The sequence below is a fragment of the Hirundo rustica genome, chromosome 2 (assembly GCF_015227805.2).
Source record: "Hirundo rustica isolate bHirRus1 chromosome 2, bHirRus1.pri.v3, whole genome shotgun sequence".
In the NCBI taxonomy this organism is placed as follows: Eukaryota; Metazoa; Chordata; class Aves; order Passeriformes; family Hirundinidae; genus Hirundo; species Hirundo rustica.
The window spans coordinates 69,084,293-69,103,816 of NC_053451.1; the positions used below are offsets into that span (position 1 = coordinate 69,084,293).

Sequence of the window (19,524 nt, forward strand, 5' to 3'; positions counted from 1 at the left end):
ATCTGCCCTGCTCAGGAGTGGCCAGAGTAAGTCAGTATTTGAAGAATGCAAGAGACATCTGCATGGGCATTGCTGGGCAAGTTCTAGCATGTTTAGAAAACTAACTAAGCTGCGGTTATGGCCTACCTGTAGAAGGCTGTAGGATCTTAAAATGTGCAAAAAGTGGTTCTTCATAATGAGTGATTGGTGAAGACCTTGGACCACAGCACAAGATAAAGGGAAAGGAAGTGAAGAGGCCATGAGAGATACTAAGTAGAATGTTTACTTAAAAGGGATCTCATTTCCACAGGTGCTTCTGTTCCAGGCACAGGAAACTTGAAACTATGTGCTAGAGGTCCTGGGACCGTGAAAAAAAGACAAATCTATGTGGATGCAACAGGCCACCAAGTAAACAGAAGGAAACTTAACTACTTGGAACAAAACAGCAGTAGCACCAAACACATTTTGGGACGTACAGATAACACAAGGAAATAAAGTTATGTATTTGACCAGTTACAGCATATTTAGTCTGATACAATTTCCCACCACTTCAAGAAAGGTAAATTAAAATATACACAAAATTACACTGTCAGCATACAAAGGGATGATGGTTTTCATGTGGCATATTGCAGCACTGAGGGCATAAACTTCTAAATAACGAACTAAAAGCTTCTTGCCTTTTATTTGTGATGTCCCAAACACAAGAGAATTTGTGACTATATAAGGATGTGTAGAGTACAGATTGTGACTGATGTTCTGCACAAAAACAAGCAGAGCAAAGATAGGCATGATCGTTCCAATAAACATCAGACAATTTTGCAATGCATATGCAAGCCTGAACTCTCTCCAATTTTCAAACAGCTATATAAAACCATCCCACCCAAAAGCTTTGATATTTAGATTAGGATTGCTTACTTCTTTTTACATCACTGTCAGTGTTTAACAACTAAATGGGACCCCCTAGGAGAAAAAAGGTCAGACGTCTTTTTGTAATGAATCAAAATTACAAATATTTTATTGGTAATTTAGAATGCTTACACTGCTTGATCATTTTAAGTGATCACAGAAAATAAAATATAGAATTATTTTACACAGCTATACAGAACAATTCTTAAAAATCCTTTCAACATTATTTCAGTACATAGAACATTCTCTTGCTAAGCCAGCTGTGTGTTGATTAAGAGCTGTTTAGGACTGAAATGTCACAGCTCACAGCAGATGCTCCACAACCATCAACTTTTGCATTTGATTATCTGAGGTGTAGTACCAGCATTTCAGTTCAGTTTAGGTAAAATTCAGAGCAGCTGGGGAGCTTAACTACTATCTGCAGGCCAAAACACAGAGTTGTGATGTAGTTTCCTACAAGTTTGTGGGTTTTTTGTGTTTTTTTTTTTTTTTTTTTTTTTTACCTTGAGCCATATCCTGTGTGAACTCTTCAGACCACTGGGACTGATGACTCTTACTCTGTCTCACCACTCCGGGCAAGCACATTGAACTCCTATGAAGACACCTGTGTCTCTCTGCAACTGTTCTGCTACCTGTGACCCTGTCTGAAGATTAGAGAGCATTGGACTGGATGTCTTACGCCCCACAAGCTGATTTCACCCTCTTTTCCTGTGTTTTCTAATCAGCTCCTTAAAAAAAATGTATTTGGCTTTTTCTCTTTTTTTTTGTTCAAAGTAGCAAATGTCGGGTTTTTAAAAGAGCTGTGCTGGGCCACAATACTGCTCGAATTGAATGATTAAATGTTTACTGTCTTCAGTGAATGGAGGCACAAACACATACTGAGGATGTCAGAAAACACCTGTGTGGAGTATTTAATCTTAGAACTGTATTAAGAACAAAGTTTTGAAATGTTTTATTACAGGAAATGAAAGCTTCAGTAAAAATACTGCTTTGTATAATACTGTAAAAATGACGAAGAGTGTACTAATATTTATATATGACCGCAAAAAGGGGGCAGTATATATGGTCTTTATTTGCAAAACCTAAATATCTGACTTAGCAGGACTTAACAAAGAATTAGTCCAAGAAAAAAAGAAAGTTGCCAATACAACAGCTATATTTTAAATAAAAATAACAATAATACACATGTACAATATTGTAATGATATAACTTGATGAAAACAACACTGATCAGTATCAAATCTAGGATTTCACTTACTATCCATCCTTAACAGATGAAATGCATTTCACAGAAATAGATGCAGGTAGGGTGACGTGAAGTGATATTCATGGCTTACTGTGAGAAGGTTACCGCGAAAATTAAGGTAAAAATGTAAAGAAGGAAATCTAAAATAGATTTATATTTATAAAAGTTCAGCATTACAGCAGCTGAGTGGATGTGCTGCAGCAAGATGGTAACAGCAGCCCTATGGTACACACCACACACGCACACACACACTCACACACACGTGCCCATGCTCAAATGCATGCGCAGGGGCTCTCCTCAGCTTGATTATACAAGGATTCACTTACCAGCTCTTGATGGGGGCAGGGGCTCACCGCCCCGTTTCTAGCTGTCTGCAAGGTAGCTGTACCTACCTAAAGTCAGAAACCCATCTAACATCAGCTGAACATTTTAATGTAAGCTGCTTTCATCCTGAGCACATTTAAGGAACTTTAGTAAAAAATCTGAAGTTAATCAAGACTGGAAAAAGAGGTAAAAATCCTTACATGCAAGATCTGGAAATTTAAAATAAAAAAATTCCTGAGTTTTGATAAATAATTTTATTATAATAAAATACCAAGCCTATTGAAAACACGTCTTTTATAAAAGCAGGTTATACGACAATTTTTCTTGAAAAATTCATGCCTTAGTGCATGAAATATGTTAATAAGTCTTTGGGGACATCTGTAACAAATTAATAGGAAATGAAAAGTCAAAGAATGACCTGTCATGTATATACAGAATATGCATTGCTCCTGGCAACACACATCATGTTTACTCCAGGCATCTTTATCTTCTTCTGTTCTTGCAGGGTCCTGCCCATATCTTAATACTTTACAATTAATTACATTTCACTAAACTATTTACAGAAGCAGAAACGAATCACACATCTTCTTACACCCATAAATATAGAACTACAGAAGTAGAATATATTTCAAAACAGTATGAAGATGACTATGCTACATAGCACTGCTCTCTAGAAGTACAGTTCATTAATTGTTTTCTTTATGAAGACTTAAATCTAAATGAAGGTAGAAGTTCAAATTCTCTCTTTTTACCTTGGTTACATTTTTTCCCACCCACTATTTCTAAAAAATGCTGCCCCAAGGCAGTATTTGGATTGCAAAAACAGTTGTAAATTGTCCCAAAAGTATCTCCAGTAAAGAACCAGCAGGCTCTGGACTGCCCACTTTTTACACAGGATACAATTCATTTGTTTTCAACTAAAAGACGCCAAAATAATAGCTGTTTTCTGTATGTTTCTTCTAGTATTAATTTTTTGCTTTTGGTGTGTTTTTCTCTCCTTTGCTATCAGTAAACACAAATACTCATACCCAAAGTGCTGGCAAATGCACTGAAGATGCACAGTGGCTACAGAAAGTAATTTATAGAGCCCTCAGGAGGTTCCTTCTGACAACAGACAAAAACAATCATCAAAGTAAAATGCACTTTTGGCTTTACTGCATCCTTTAATATTTTCAGTAGCTACCTCTGTAATACACCTGATAAAAATTCTACTTTTTAACATTTAGACTTCTATTACAAAGTATTTCATGTTTTATTTAAAAAAAAACAATAGTGATGGTGGTTAATTTGTTTTATAAAAGATTAATACATTGAGTTATATATAATAATGGCTTTGATCCAATTAACTTGATATTATGCTGTTTAATAATTACTGTGACTTCAGTTCCTACAACTGTTACAGAGAATACAAACGATCGTTTAATGTACAGGAAGTAGGGATCATTTGGAAGTGCTGACTCAGAAGTATTCAAGTGCTAACAAAGACTTGTTCTTTCTATGCTTTTCTTCATGTTCCATAAATGATGATTTCATAAATGTCCATGATTTTCAATGTGACACAGTTTTAGGGCAATTTTTTTCAATGTTCTTTTTTTTTGTGCAAATAGAAAACTAGATTTTCTGGATGTTACCATCTTGTTAAAAAAATTGCCACTTTTACTTAAAAAGGCACCAGCATTAATGGACGAGAATATACCTTTTATGCTTCTTTTATGAAGAGCTGTACTTGTTACTGGAGCGGAAATTATCATATCCGTGATCATTAGCTTTGAACTTTAAACAGGACTGCCTTTCCTCCAGGGACAACAGATCTTTGGATTGGCACCAGCAACACAAGCATGACTGTTAAAATAAAAGACATAAACATTTTACATCACTCTGGTTTTGCACGTGTGGCAAAATGCACTGAAAAGCTGCCCTTTCTCGGGGGTAGAGTAGAAAATGGCAAATGTGCAAGCTGCTGTTCTGGGATTAGAGCATAAAGCACAGAAATGGGGTTCAACTCTCAGCTGCTCAAATGGCCCCATTAGCAACCTTGCTGCTGGAGTACAGGAAGAGTTATATACTGAATAGTTATATATGGCAACAGCCACACACATACCCCTTCAAATATGGCCTGCAATTCTAAATGCATCTGAAAATAAAATTATGAATCCTTGTTGTCCTTTCCCTGGTAATTGTTCTTGGGAGAAAAAAAAAAAATTATTCTTATCTATGCTTTCTAAGCAAGATGCTGCTATTTAGCTCATTGTTCTGAGGTGGAAAAAAGTTAGAAGAAGGGTGAAAACCTAACTACAATTCATACATTTACTAGATGTAATGCAAACCTTTTTTCTACTGGTCCTGTCTGGCCTTTGGGTGTTGGAAGTGCCTACTTCACACCCACTTACTTCCATGCTCAGGATGCTGGAGATCTCTTATGTGCTCTCAGCTCTTGCAGGGAGCCAGCAGCATAGACAAGGAAGACAAGAGTGACACTAAAACCTCTGCAACCTGTGCTGGCACAGTTATGTGGGAAAAACATTAACACTACTAGATGTAGATCTGACTGGCTTCTGACTGAAAGGTAATTCATCTCGCTAATAAGGAATTTAAAGAGCCGGGCAATAACCCTAGCTGTGGCCAGTGGTTAAATGCTTGGCAAGAAAAGAAAAATCTAACAATTTGCCATAGGCAATGTAAGGACTCTGATACAGTGTCTAAAGATAAAAAAAGCCCAAATCTTCCTATTTTCCAAGCAGACATGAAAGCTGAAGGACTGATATTGCAAACCACATGCAATCCAGAGCCTGAAATCCTGTGTGGAGAATTAGTGCCCAGCTCTATTCACTCAGACCAAGCCAGAACTACAAACATCTCTCGTCCGTCTCATAAAATGTTAGTGCTGGAAAGGAACAAGAGCAGATTTGCACCCTCTGCCTTACATGGCTGATTGAAGTGCTCAGTCAGGATGAGGGAGCCCAGGGTCAGCACCCTCCCTGTCAGGATGCAGAGGATATGGCTACGTGGATCTCTGCAGCAGAGAGTCTGCTTTGTCAGTGCTCTGGAAGTAGCTGGGTGCCAGCTTCAGTCGGGAAGTGATCTAGCACTGATTAGCATGGTCTCCAGAGGGTTTATTGTACACTCTACTCTTTTGCTTTCTCTTTTTATTCCCATCAAACCTTAGTTCCTTCCTACGAGCTTCAGCAGGAGAGGGAGAGAACATAACCCAATTAAAATTTAAAGTAAAATTTAATGATTGTTTAAAACACTTTGTGCATGTTAAGGAAAGAATTTTACAACTGACATCAGTCTTTTAACCGGAGGAGCAACTCGCAGCAGCCACTTACCTTAAAGCAGTTTTGGAATCTTTTGCTCACCAAATACAGAGCTATTGGATTGATGCAGGAGTTCAGTGAAGCCATGTTAATACCGATGTAGTCCATCACAAGAAAAAAGCTGTGTGGAAATTAGTGAGACACTTCTCATTTGCTTTGAAAAGGCTTAGTAGAGGTTTACAACTATGGAAATTGGACTCAGTTTCACTCAGTCAAATCTAGCTATTAAATGTAATAGTAATGGGGCTTAAACCAATAGGATTAACTCATTCAGGTCAGTTATACTCAACAAAAAAGTCTGAATCAGAAGACCATTCTCGATAAAGTAATTTCAGGAGATCCAACCATCTTAACTTTTGGAAGAAGATGTTCACAAGGTCTTTTTGCACAAATTGAATCCTAGCTGCTCTGTTGAAAGGGAAAACAGGGACAGAAATCCCCTTTCTATTTTCACAGCACCATGTGACAGAAGAACAGTCCCAAAAAGGACTGGGAGAAAGATGGGGAAAAGAAAGGGAATTCCTCACAATTTTCTTTCTCTGCCATTGGAGTGAATCCAGAGGGTCCCAGATGAAGAAGCAGGGACAACTCTAGACATACAGAGCTGAGCTAGCTCAACAAGAAATTCAATTATGCTTACAGAGAATGCCCACAGTAAACAGACATTATATTTTTGCATCCTCACCTTAAAAGTTCACATCTGTTGGGGTCCTTCTGATCATAAATAGTGAGTTTCAAGATTCTGCTTAAGTGAAGTGGGAGCCAACACAAGGCAAAAACAAGTACCAGACAGAACACAGTTTTGGCCACTTCACGTCTCTGACAAAGAAAATTGGACAAAACAGTGTTACAGCTCCTCTCTGTCTCTCTGGATTGTTATTGTCTTCTAATATCCAAATATTTAATAAACAAGAAAAAAAAAAAGTCTATCAAAATAGGAGTTAGGAAAACATCAAATAGCTTATTTTCTTGGAATATGTGCTTGATCTTTTCTATTGTTTTAGATGTCTCGCACTGATTCAATGTATTTTTATTTCAAGCAGTATGAGTAATAATATGAAAAATCGAGGTCATGAAAACATTAATTTAAGCAGCAATTTAAATTAAAATTAAGAACATATTTGTTTCCCCAATCACTTTCAAATACCAGTTTGTTTTCAATTGCATTTCCTTGTGCTTTGATCTCACATCTTATTTTAAATGCCTGAAGAGATTCCAATTACAGCTCTAACCAGGTAAGAGGAAAGGAGCACAAATACACATTACAGAACAAACACAATATAATTCTAGTGACGTCTGATGTCTGCGTCTGGGGCAGCAGTACCTTGGAATGTTTGCTGGAATATATTTTGCTCTACTAACATATAGTGCTAACCTCACTAGGGTACAGCAAGAACTTGCTTCAAAATAATTAACAGTTTTACAGCACCACCTTCTAGACTAGAGCATGACTTCAGTTTGCATTACAAAATAGCCAACTCTCTTTATAGCGAAGAAGAAATAAAAACTGTAAGACCTGAAACATTAAAACCAAAAAAGAAAGAAACAATTTTGTGATTTTCAGTTAAAATCTTAGGCTCCTGAGGGCTCTGATATATACATATGTATGACTTCAGCAGCACTACTGCTACAGAAGTTCTCTTTGCTTTTAATCCAGAACTCATACAAGAACAGAATGATGTGGCAGGAAAACCAATAAAGTTATCAGTTAGCCTGTCTACAGTTAGAGAGGAACAGGGATAAATTTTTACCTGTTTTAAGTGGTCATTTAAAGCAATCTGCATCCCACTTTTCTTTCGTAACATCTCACAAGTCATGAGAGTATAGAAAAATGCTGTGATAGCCAGTGGCAAACAGAAGTAAAAGCTGAACAGCCACCAGTCTTTAGCTTGCTTGTAGAACTGTAAAAAAAACCAAAAAAAAAAACGAAAGCAAAAACATGGTTAGGATTAAATGCTGAGCATTAATGAGCTGACTAATTGATCAGTCTGTCCTGAAAAGCATTTCTGTAAGGAGTACATTACAGGTGAGGAAACAGGACAAGACAGCAGTATGTTCAAAGCTCACAAAAAGTCAAAGATTTCTGAATGCTCTTTGAAGCAGTATGCTTCAGAAATGTCAGTATTTCATTTGAACATTATATTCACCTACATGTCACATACACCTGTGAACATTACAATCCACACAACACTGCAAAGCTCCAAGGAACTCTCCCAGAGATTTTATAAATGTTAGTGACTTACCATCATAAAGGACGTTTTCTGCGTGGGGTGAAGCAAGCAGATTCTAAGATATCTTCCTCTGTACTCCATCGTAATCATGTCAAATGCAATAGCTTCTGGAACAGCCAGTATCACTGATATGACCCAGATCAGGACAATTTCCACAGCAGTCCACTTCGGCACTCCAATTCCTTTAATGCGACTCCAAGAAGCGACTGCTCGGTACCTGAAGCAACAGCACGCATTTACAAATTCAAAATATGAGAAAACTCACCCACTTTAACTAGCTTAAATTCATCTTATTTGCATTGTATCAGCGGAGTGCAAAGGTGAATTTAAGCCAAGGCTGGTACAAAAAACAAATTAGAGACTTCAATGAAAAATGGGTCTCACCTGTCTATACTGAGGGCACACAAACTCAGCACGGTGATGCCCACCGACGCCTTTTGAATGAAGGGCACTAATTTGCACATTTCGACACCAAAGGGCCAGTCCTCTGCAAGTAGCTGTGAAAAGAAAACAACAATTATTTTTTTAAAAAAAGTCATTCCCAATGCTGAAACGTGGAGTTCTGTCTTGACTGTTTTCCTTTTCCACCAGGTCTTGCCCTATGAAGACAGCCTGAATGGGGTTTGTTCAGACTGGAGAAGGCACTGGGGAGACCTTGTAGCAACTTTGCAGTACCTAAAGGGGACCTGAAAGAAGGCTGGAGTGGGACTTTTTACAAGGGCATTTAGTCATAGAAACAAGGAGGAATGGCTTTAAAGTGAGATATTGTGAATGCCCCACCTCTGGAAGTGTTCCAGGACAGGTTGGACAGGCCATTGAGCAACCTGGTCCACTGAAAGGTGGAATGCCCATGCCATGCCATGGAGGTTGGAACTAGACAACCTCTAAAGTTCAAGTCAAACCATTTTATGATTCTATGCAAAACTTAGGTTCAAGAAGAACCTTTTCAAGAGGGAGCCCCTGAGGTGTGCATCCTGAAAACTAGACAGTAGCAGCAGTCACTCCCTGGTGGGACAAGGGTATCACTTAAGTCTTAGTCCAGCCTCCTTAAGCCCTGCAAACTCCACTCCTTTTGCTTCTAACTTCATCACCCCAGTGTTTATGGGAAAAAATGACAGAGCAGGTGAGGATCTTCCTCATCTTTGAATTGTCTTTATCTGCCTTGAGAGTTCATTGCTTTTCTTACACGTTTCAAACACACCCTTGGCCAGAAATACATTACTTGAGGCTGATCAGGCTGGACAAAGCCAGTAGGTGCGTATCTGGGGTGGGGTTTATTTGAAGCTTAGGCTCCATCAACTGAGAAGTCAGGCAACACTGGAGAGAAATGTATACCCCACAGTTTTCAGCTGACCATCTGATAACAAATGAAAGGAACTGCTGGACACTCAAGGAGCATAGGCAGGTAGTTTGAGCTAAATGTTTTGCAGCGGGTAAAAATATCAGATGAATCCCTCACTAATGGTCTTCATCAACCAGTTTACCAACATTCTGTATAACAGTACAAAAAGGACTATGTACACCTTCAGCACACCTCTAAGTACTAAGAAATCGAGAAAACAGCACAATGTATTTCAGACTGGCTCACTTACTCTTTGATTCATACACTTCAATGGAAATCTTGTTACATCCCCAGCTGCACATTTTATCCGATTTAGGGGAAAAGATCTACTGGACAAAGAAAGCACCTTCCTCACAGCTGATTCTATGAACAGACAAACATCTGTAGCCTCAGTTCAGCAACATTTAGTCTTTGAACTCTGCTGTGAGCTTCTTTGATGATCAAATACACCAGAGCAGCAGTCAAATCTTCCAGTTTTCATTAAAAGTACATTCTCCACAACAAGGGTTGTGCCAAGAAATAGACACAATTGTTATATAGAAGAGTAAACTTTTGGAGTTTCTGTAATTAGACTATCTAAGCCCATCTCTGTTTTTCATAACTTTCTTCAAATGAGGCATTTGGAATCTGCTGCAGATACAGGGAGACAAAATGGAAAAGGAGGAGGAGGAATGAGGACTACCCAAAAGAGACTGGAAAATCTTTCCCTTGGCTTGGGTCTCTTCAAACAATTCATTTAAGAGGGTTGTAAGAATGGAAGAATAGCTCATCATACTGCGTGCATGTTTCTGGGAACCAGAAACGCTACCAAGTCTCTAAGGAGGGCTCTGGACAGGCTGGATTGATGGGCCAAGGCCAAGGATATAAGGTTCAAGACAACTTGGGTCACAACAGCCCCATGCAATGCTACAGGCAGGAAGTGTGGTGGGGAAGTGGCTGAAAAGATCTGTCAGAAAAGGATCTGAGAGTGCTAGTGACACCTGGCTGAACATGAGCCATCAGTGTTCCCAGGTGGCCAAGACGGCCAACAGCATCCTGGCCTGGATCAGAAGGACCAGGGCAGGAACTGTCCCTGTATTTGGCACTGGTGAGGCCACAACCCTAGTGCTGCAGTTCTGGGCCTCTCACTACAAGAAAGACATTGAGGCTGACGTGCTGGAGTCTGTTCAGAGTAGGGCAACAAAGCTGATGAAAGGTCTGGAGAATAAGTTACATGGAGAGCAGCTGAGGGAGCTGGGATCCTTTAGTCTGGAGAAGAAGAGACCTTGTTGTTCTGTAATGCTGCCTGAAACGAGGCTGTAACGAAGTGGAGGTCGGCTTCTTCTCCAAGTAAGAAACAACAGAACAAGAGGAAATGGCCTCAAGCTGCACCAGGGAAGGTTTAGATTCGGTATTAGGAAAAATTTCACTGAAAGAGCTGTCAGGCATTGCAACAGGCCACTCAGGGAAGAGTTCCAAAAAAGATGCACATCTGGCCCTTGGAGACATGGTTTAGGGATGAACACAAGTGGTGGCAAGGTTCACAGCTGGACTTGATCTTCAGAGATCTTTGCCAACCTTAACTATTCCATGACTCTGTAACTGAAGGTAGCCACAGAGTTGTCTGCTCTCATAGGTTTGGTTCAGCAAAGTCCTTAAGCAAACATACATGTCCATCTAAGGGTAAACACTTACATGGTCCATGAGAGTTTTTTGAAGAGTCCTGATATAATTTAAATATAATTCTATTTGAACAAAAAGGAAGTTAAGAACATTACATGACCATGGCTTTCGGGAATCTCTATGAAGTGCCCACCAGTATTTTCAGATACTAGAATACCTCCAAATACCTGCTTTAGCTCTGTGCTGTAACAAAAACTTTAAAAGAACAGCAGTAAACAAACTGCAACATGACCCAGCTTTCTATTTCTTCAATGATCTACTTAAGTAAGACAATAAATATAATGCCTCTGCTGAAATGAAGCAGAGGAATAAATTCTAAGGATTTATGTTTCTTGAGAATTTTATGGAAAGTAATAAAGCAGAAGAAGTAGGAATGAGGTTGTAATAACTATACAGTATCTTTTGCTTACGTGATGTGGGAAAATAACACAGTCTGTAATTAAAGTATTTTTCGGTAAAGCCTCTCCCTGAGACAACTTCTGAATTTCTGTAATGGGGTGACAGTAACAATCCACTATTAAAACTGCAATATGAATAATTACATGTATTTTAAATTTATATCCTACAGAATTGAATGACACCTGGACTAATATATATCAATCAGGCAGTAAACCTCCAGCCTTTCATATCTATTTGCCACAGAAATCAAGGACTGGGTAGCAAGTATATTGTATACTTATTTACGGTACCTGCTGTACATCATACCTGAGTGTATATTAGGCTGAAGAGAATTCATTAAAAAAGCACTTTGAAGTAAAATATTCTTTTCTTTGTAACTGAAATGCAGAACTTTGGTCAAATCTCTATTGACAGGATCTGCTGAAAGCTTTTATTTACATCTACCTGATGTGTAGACACTCTCTGTCTCTCTTCCCTAAAATCACAAGGGTTCAGCCACATGTTGCAGATTTCACTGAACTAATACTTATCTCTCAGGTGCAGTCACACACGTGCTCCAAACTGATTGGATTTGAGCCAGCTGCAGTTTGGGATTATAGAAGCATGGCACACGACTGAATGCACTCTACTGAGAGAAAGGGTACATTAGCTTTGGTTTATCACAACGTAAAAACATTACTTTCATTCAGCCAGCTTATATCAAGGGAGAATGGACACGCAGCTGTCTGCACTCGATTGCAAAAACATGTGCTTTATGTCTTGCAGCTGATGTATTGTGAAATTTGAGCATTTTAATGCATGCGTCAAAAGTTTCTCTATCATGGTATTGCAAGTGGTTAATGATATGCTTTACACCAAAAGCTTGAAATCGTTAAGAAAGTAAAAGGAAGAAAAGAAGAAAATGTTTTGATGCTGAACTATGTTTCCTTGATGTTTCTATCTGTTCTCTGTACTGCTATCCCCTTCAAATCCAGCCTTAAAGTACAGTGAAGATCCAACATAAAGTATTTGGGAGCATCACCTTTGTGAACAATGGTAATTCTTAGTGAAACACAGACGTAGCCTATTGCAATTTTGTATGAGTAAAATTATTATCTTATGAGTCACAATAGGGTAGCTGTAAAAAGATTGTCATTTTACAAAGGACAAATGACTTGGAGCCATGAGAGGAGATACTGCCAAGTGGCAGCAAAGAGAAAAATAATGTTGTGTTTTTATAAGTAAGATGCCAAGAATGGTCTACCACTGGCTGTATTCCGAATGACCTTTCCAATGTTTTATAGTCACTTATTTTACACAGGCGAAGCTTTAATTGCTGAGCATCAGAGATGTGTTTAAGATGAAATAGATCAAAAAGAAAGGGAAAACATTGCAGAACAAAGTGAAATCATACTTAAAAGAACAAATACATCTGACGCACAGCTAGTCAACACTTTCTCAGACCAGACAGATCTGAGCCTAAACTGATGTGCAAGCTGCAGAACTATGAAAGAAGCCCCAAGAGATGCTGTGACTCACAGACACACCTGTGAATCACAATTCCCACTCTGCTTCCTCTTAGTTGTGCAAGAACCAAAAGATGTTCTCAATCTGCTGCTGGAACGAGCGAGGCTGCGAGCACGATGTGCTGCTCTAGGACGCAGCTGCTGTGGTCCCCAGCCAGAAGGCTGATACCTGGCTCCAACCCACTGCTGCTCAGGGGCTGCAGTCGGGCAGGAAGAAGCAGCAAAGCGTGCGAATATTCCCATCAGTGTTCAGTCCCGAGCAGTGAGCGCACATAGGAAACACAGAGCAGGAATTCGCGCTTCCGCCAAGCTGTGCGTTCTCAGCAAGTTTTGTTCACGGGACATTGGACTTCATCGTTACAAACAGCAGGTAAAAGAGAAACCAGACATGCAGCTCTACACCTAATTCCCACGCAACAGTTTTTCAAGATATCTCTGAAATGACTGATAGATTTTTTTTTTTTTTTTTTACACAGGGTGGTCATGCAGATATTTTACAGGAGCAAGCATTTCTCAAAACAGAAAATTTGCCCAGGAAATTTAGGCTATAGTCAGGGATAAGTCAGACGACGTTACAAACTTATTACTATTTAGCGGTAATTATGTCAGGGTGAGGATATCCCCTCTAGACAAGAAAATATATTTCCTGCTTTCAAGCGTAGCTAGGAATGCTTTACTGATCTATCCAATACAGAGTGTAAAATATTAGTATGAGCCATGCAATTACTTTCTTTTCTTTTATCTTTATTATAACTCCTGCTAGAAACTTAATTTTAAAAAAATTAAGATAAAGTAATTTTATACAGTCATCTTGAAAATTACAGAAACCTCATAATGCGCTCTTGAAGTAAAAAAATTCTGCAATTTCACAACTCCAGTGAAAGGACTGCATCAAAAGTGACCACTTAGAAAGCCATGCTGCTGTCAGATTGGGATGCATAAACACAGGGTAGACGAAAAAGTCCAAACACGTCAAAACTTGCTTTTAAATTTGTCACGTGCATCTTTTATACATGTGAATGTATACACAAGAAATATATACATAATGAAAAAAATACTTTCAATTTACCAATCTATACTAGCATCATCTAACTCACTGTCCAAACAGGTCAAAACTTGCTTTTAAATTTGTCACGTGCATCTTTTATGCATGTGAATGTATACACAACAAATGTATACGTAATGAAAAAAAAACCTTTCAATTTTCCAATCTAAACTAGCATCATCTAACTCACTTCAGTTTGGAGATCCACCATGAAAACTATGTATGTGTACTTTTAACAGCATTCAGACGTTTTTAATACTCCATATACTTGACTTTGAGAATGGACTGCTCCCATCTAAAGTTACCTCCCTGCCACTGCCTGCAGAGTCTAGACAGGTTCCTCCACCAGACAACTCAGATCCTTCTTAAGTGCCTATAACCTGCACTTGTTCACTATAAAGGGTTCTTAAGCAAAACAGACTTCTAGCTTGATATGGTCAGAAATCAATAAACTTTATGTAAGAAACTCTGAGATGAACTTCGCAAGACCTAAAGTGGTTCAGAACTTGAAATAAAGGAAATAATGCATTTCTTCCAATAAAACGGCCACTATCTTTAACACCAGAAGAACTAGCAACCAAGAATTCTAATATGAAATATTAGAGACTCCTTTCTAAAGAGAAGCACCTTGATTAGAAAGTTAGAAAAAGGTTGGCTTTATCATAATGCATGGCCTACACATACTTGCACTACAAGAGTTAGTAAGTTAATCACAAATAAATTTCCATGAAAATCTTTTTCAGAGCCATTTTCAGAGAATAGCTGGATTAAAAAGGGAGTCAATTTGTGCCTGCATGGTATATAGAGTCTCTAATCTGGCCTTTCTTGTATTTCCAGTGCTTGATACTATGCCATAATTATGTTAACCATAATTTTTATGTAATCCCTAAATTAGGTTAATGAAAATAAATCAGTGCCTACAAAGCTAACTCTGGCCCTCAATTACTGGCTTGGATAAAGATCAGATTTGTTTCCCTCCCTTAAAATTTTTTTCTCCACTCTTCCATTGCACTCTGAGAGAAAGGAACCAATGACAGTATGGCCAGGTAGATATCCTTCCTCAGACATTTGTTGGGAGTCAGAGTTCAGAACGCCCTACAATAACGTGTGAGCCTAGATTGCTCCCCTTGTTAAAAGTCCACTGGGGTACGACCATAAATTTGATTTAGTACACAGGAATAAATATCACAAAATAAGAGAGAGAGATGTTGCTTATATATCAGAAGAGAAAGTATGTTAGTTAGTGTGTGATTTGATTATGTTTTTTTTAAGTCTATGAGTGGCAAAGCTAGTGCAAATTTGGAATTTCCAGTCCTGATGTTTTGGTGTCTTAGACACAGGACTTAACAACTTTATTTACTTGGGAAAGTCAGCACAAACTGTCCAGAACTGCAGACCTGTGTTATCAGGTGCAGAAACTATCTTGTCTTCCAAAGTTTAAGTGCAGAGAAGGACATAAAAAGCTCACTGACCACCTACTCTGTCCTTCTGCTCCTTAATTGCTGTTTCCATCCTCAAATTAACAAGGATGCGTTTGCTTAGTCCGTTTAATGGAGCAGCACAGGATCACCTGCACATCCAATTAGTAGCCATTTTGCAAAGTATCTACACTGCCAAACCATTACATGCTGCAGAATGACTGTCTCAGACTTTCCTCTGCTTCCCATTGTACAGCTCGGAGATCCAGGCAAAGCCAGACCATTTACCAGGACCCAGAATGCCAAAAAGGTCTGACAGGTTCTACATGCAGGAACCTTCATTTCCTAGCCAGTTTCCTGACTGTGTGACACATTCTGATGTTTTCCATTTTCTACTGAACATATTGCATGATATTCAAATTTAGGAAGCGCAATGGACTAATTAGCATCTTACACATTGGACTGCATTTGCCGCCCTATCCATGTAACACCTGTTTTTCATTAGATAGCCTTGACTTAGGAGATGCCAATTTATATTAGTGCACTTTTTCAGCTACTTATGTATTCACTTAAATAGTCACAGGGGACATCTTTTGCAGTTATCCCTTTTAATACGTAATAAAAATCTTCTTCTAGCGCAGCTTTTGAATTGTCTCCTACGGGTCTGTCTGGAAAGCATTCACAGACACTTTCACACTTTCTAGGACAAGTGTTGTGGAAAGAACTGCTGGCATTTTATTAACATGAGAAATTCTCTCACACTGTTTCATGCAGCTGCTTTGCTGACGATGTGGCAGCAAATTCTGAATCTGGATCTATTTCATGCAGTCTTAAATTGTTTCAAAGTGCAAGTTACAATTGCTGAGTATATTTGATTTACTGAGGGAGCCTTTGCTTCTGGTACTGCTGAGTGATCAAAGCCAGGTTTTTATTGCATTACTGTATGTATTCTCCCTGTTGCTCTGGAATGAAATGGGATGTAGAGTTGATAAAAAGTTATCAACTCAAACTGCCCTCAAATTTTTGATTAAATAAACAGTATCTAATAGGTGTTTTTTCTTGCCTTTTTTTTTTTTAAACTTGCATTTACTCAAAATTTCTGTCTTAATATAGCAAGTATTTCCTTCATTATTATAAGGAATAATATAAAGTGATTATGGGCTCTTCAGTAAGATGAGCAGAAGTGAGGGAGATTTAGCACCTGAGAGCTATTGCACAGCTCCCAGCATTATCAATAGCACAATAAAAATCCCAAGACTTACAGCTGGTGTAATATTTATTGGTCAGCAGTCTGACCTTTTATTCCTCCTGCTCTTATTCACGATGATACATTTGGTGATATTCAATCAAGATAAGAACCGAAGTATATTACTAAATATTAACATTAATTTTGAAATTATCACTGGCATTGCAAAGTCTCATACTGAGCAGCTGTTATTGATTTAATCTTTTTGATTTTTATGAGAACAGCTGAAAAGAATATTTTTGTTCAATATTTTTTTTACAAAAACACAATTTTAAAGCAGTCATTTAGTTTTCTAAATTCCACCTTCATTCAAAAGAGCACACTCCTCTCACAAGAATTAAGAGAGTGTACAGTATAAAAACCACTGAAACATCAAATCTGAGAACTATCATGTAATCTAAATTAACTGGATCATGAATTTAACAAAATTATGACATTCCCTGCTTTGCAATACTTTAATATTTTAGAAGGATAAAGAGAGAAGATTCTCTCATCTCAGCAACTTCTGGGATAATGATTACGGGTTCAAAATCTGTCCCTTCAACGTGGCTTTCTAAAAATACAAGTTAACAACCCCTGGTTTACAATCACGCATATAAAGTGAAGAGAAGGTGATAGACGAAGGCTCTTCTGTTCACTTTATGAAGTCACTGATGGGTGCTCAGGGATCCAGACTGCAAACTTTCAAAACAGAGGGAGCTGTATTATTTCCAGTATGCCTTCAAAGAGCGGTAGATTACAACTAGAGGCTGGATTCAACTGCCCAACTAATTCCTTAGGACAAATGGATTGCACAAGCTGGCTAGAGAAGACAGGGGTTGTACTCTCTCCATGGCAAGTCTCATCAAGCCAAAACACTGACTAGCGAAGGTGCAAGAGGAGCAGGTGTGGCTCATTCCCTCTCGGCTGCCCATGCTGCAACACCGGCAAAGGGTGAAAGGGTTCACATCTCGGGCAAGCATCGAGCCTCCCAACCAAGAGATGTATAAAACCGCTTAGCCGAACGATCTTGGTTCCTCCTAGAAAAGCCCCCGTGGCAAAAGGAACTGCGCAGATCCATGTAAAGTACCACGACCAAGCTGGCCGCAGCTGAACACAAGGGAACAAGTGGTACCCACAGGAGAGGGTCTTCTGTGCCCCCCTCCATTCCTCGACCAGCCCACTGAGCATTTATCTGCTGCATGTACTTCTTTTTTCCCTGCGATAGCACCTGTTCCCAAGTGATTTTCAGAGCTTGGCCACCTCCATTCCGCCCCATTCCCAACCTGGAACGCTGAGAGGGATGGGACTGAGGCGCAGAGAGGCTGCCGTCTGCGACCACGTCTGACCAGAATACCACCCTCCGGCAGGGCTGTGTCGGGAGGCGAAGCCCACGGGTGTCTCCCAGCCAGAAAGGGCCGCGTCTCCCCGCGGCGTGGACGGCCATCAGCGGGGGCCGGCCAGGAGCACCGAGGGGCGACCGCCGCACCCCCGCGCCCGCTCCCCAGTCCATCCCCGGCCCCTCCTCACCTTGTAGACATTGATGGGGATGTCGATGATGATGTGGAGCAGGTCGCCCAAGGCCAAGCTGGCGATGAGAATGTTGGGGCCGTTCCTCATGCACTTGTTCTTGTAGATGATCCGCAGCAGCGTGGAGTTGCCGATGATGCCCAGGACGAAGACCAGGCAGGACACGACCGTGTTGATGTACTTGAAAGTCTCCTTGATCTCCGTCTGCCCCGTGCACATGGGGGGCGAGGCGGAGCGGGCCCGCCCGCCGGCAGCCCCCGCGCCCTTGGGCAGCGCGGCCGGGCGGGACGCGTTGTGCTCGGCGCCGCGCGGCGCGGGCGTGGGGGGCGCGGCGGCCGCGCTCTGCCGGCCCGGGCCCGGCCGGAGCAGGGAGCCGTCGTCCTCAGCGGCGGCGCGGCAGCCGAGGAGCAGCAGGAGGACGAGGAGGGCGGGCATGGCTGTGCGGCACGGCAGATTGCCCCCGCCGCCGTCGGCGCCGACCTGCGCGGAGAGAGGGGACAGGGCGTCAGCCGCGGGGACACCGCGCCCCGCCGCTCGCTGCGCCGGGGCCGGGGCGCTGCCTGTCCCCAGCGGTGCCGGCGATGCGGGCGGCTCAGCCGGCAGAGCAGCGCCGGGGCGAAAACCTGCGCGGCGGCGGCCGCAGCCAGCCGCCGCCTCCGGCCGGGCCCGCTCGGCGTCGCCCCGCTCGTCTGCCGCTCCCGCTCACCGAGCCGATGCTCCCCGCCCGCCGGCCAGGCGAGGCAAACGCGCTCGGCTGGCTGTCGCCGCGCTCCGCGCCCCGGCTGCGTGACCCCGCCCGGGCCCGGCCGCCGCCGCTCGCCAGCGATGGGCGCTCCGCTCGGGAAAGCAGAAGGGACGGGAGCTTGCGGTAGAGCCCCGTGTCCGTCAGCCGCGCACCAGACCCCGTGGCCAAAGTCGCACCGGCGGCGCTGGCCCCCCCCCTTTTCTAAAACATTCAACCGCATCTGGCCCATCAGTCACAGCCAGACCCCACCCGCGTCCTCCGCCCCCAGCGCAGCCCGGCCCAGCCCCCTGCCCGCCGGCCCCGCGGAGCCTCCCATCACCGCTGTCGGGGGTACCCCCGGCCGAAGGGACCCGACCTCGGCACCGACCGGGCCAAATGCCCTGCGACCTCCCCTTGTCTTGTACCAGGCTGACTTGGCAGCCTAAAGGAGCAGTCTGCGGGCTTTGAAACAAATTTTCAGGAGGGTTGTTCCAAGAGGTATGGGCATTGCTGGAGGACAGTCGGGAAGCAGAGCGCACCTCCCCGCTGTCCTGTCCGAGGCTCACTCCCAGTTGTTGGGATTCTCCCCGCTGCAGAATTCCCCTTGCACAGCCCAAGGGGCGCACACGCTGGAGAAGCTGCCTGTACAACGTCTACGGGTTTAGCGCCACG

General features: G+C 41.6%; 1 protein-coding gene across 1 annotated transcript; it reads right to left on the reverse strand.

Moving 5' to 3' along the window:
- Positions 1-2,689: 2,689 nt before the first annotated feature.
- Positions 2,690-18,563, reverse strand: EDNRB (endothelin receptor type B). The gene is made up of 7 exons (XM_040055996.2): positions 18,129-18,563; positions 8,387-8,499; positions 8,015-8,219; positions 7,523-7,672; positions 6,457-6,590; positions 5,784-5,892; positions 2,690-4,296 (listed from the first exon to the last, which is right to left on the reverse strand). The coding sequence occupies exons 1-7, from the start codon at positions 18,561-18,563 to the stop codon at positions 4,165-4,167; spliced, it is 1,278 nt and encodes a 425-aa protein (XP_039911930.1). The 3' UTR covers positions 2,690-4,164.
- Positions 18,564-19,524: the final 961 nt, after the last annotated feature.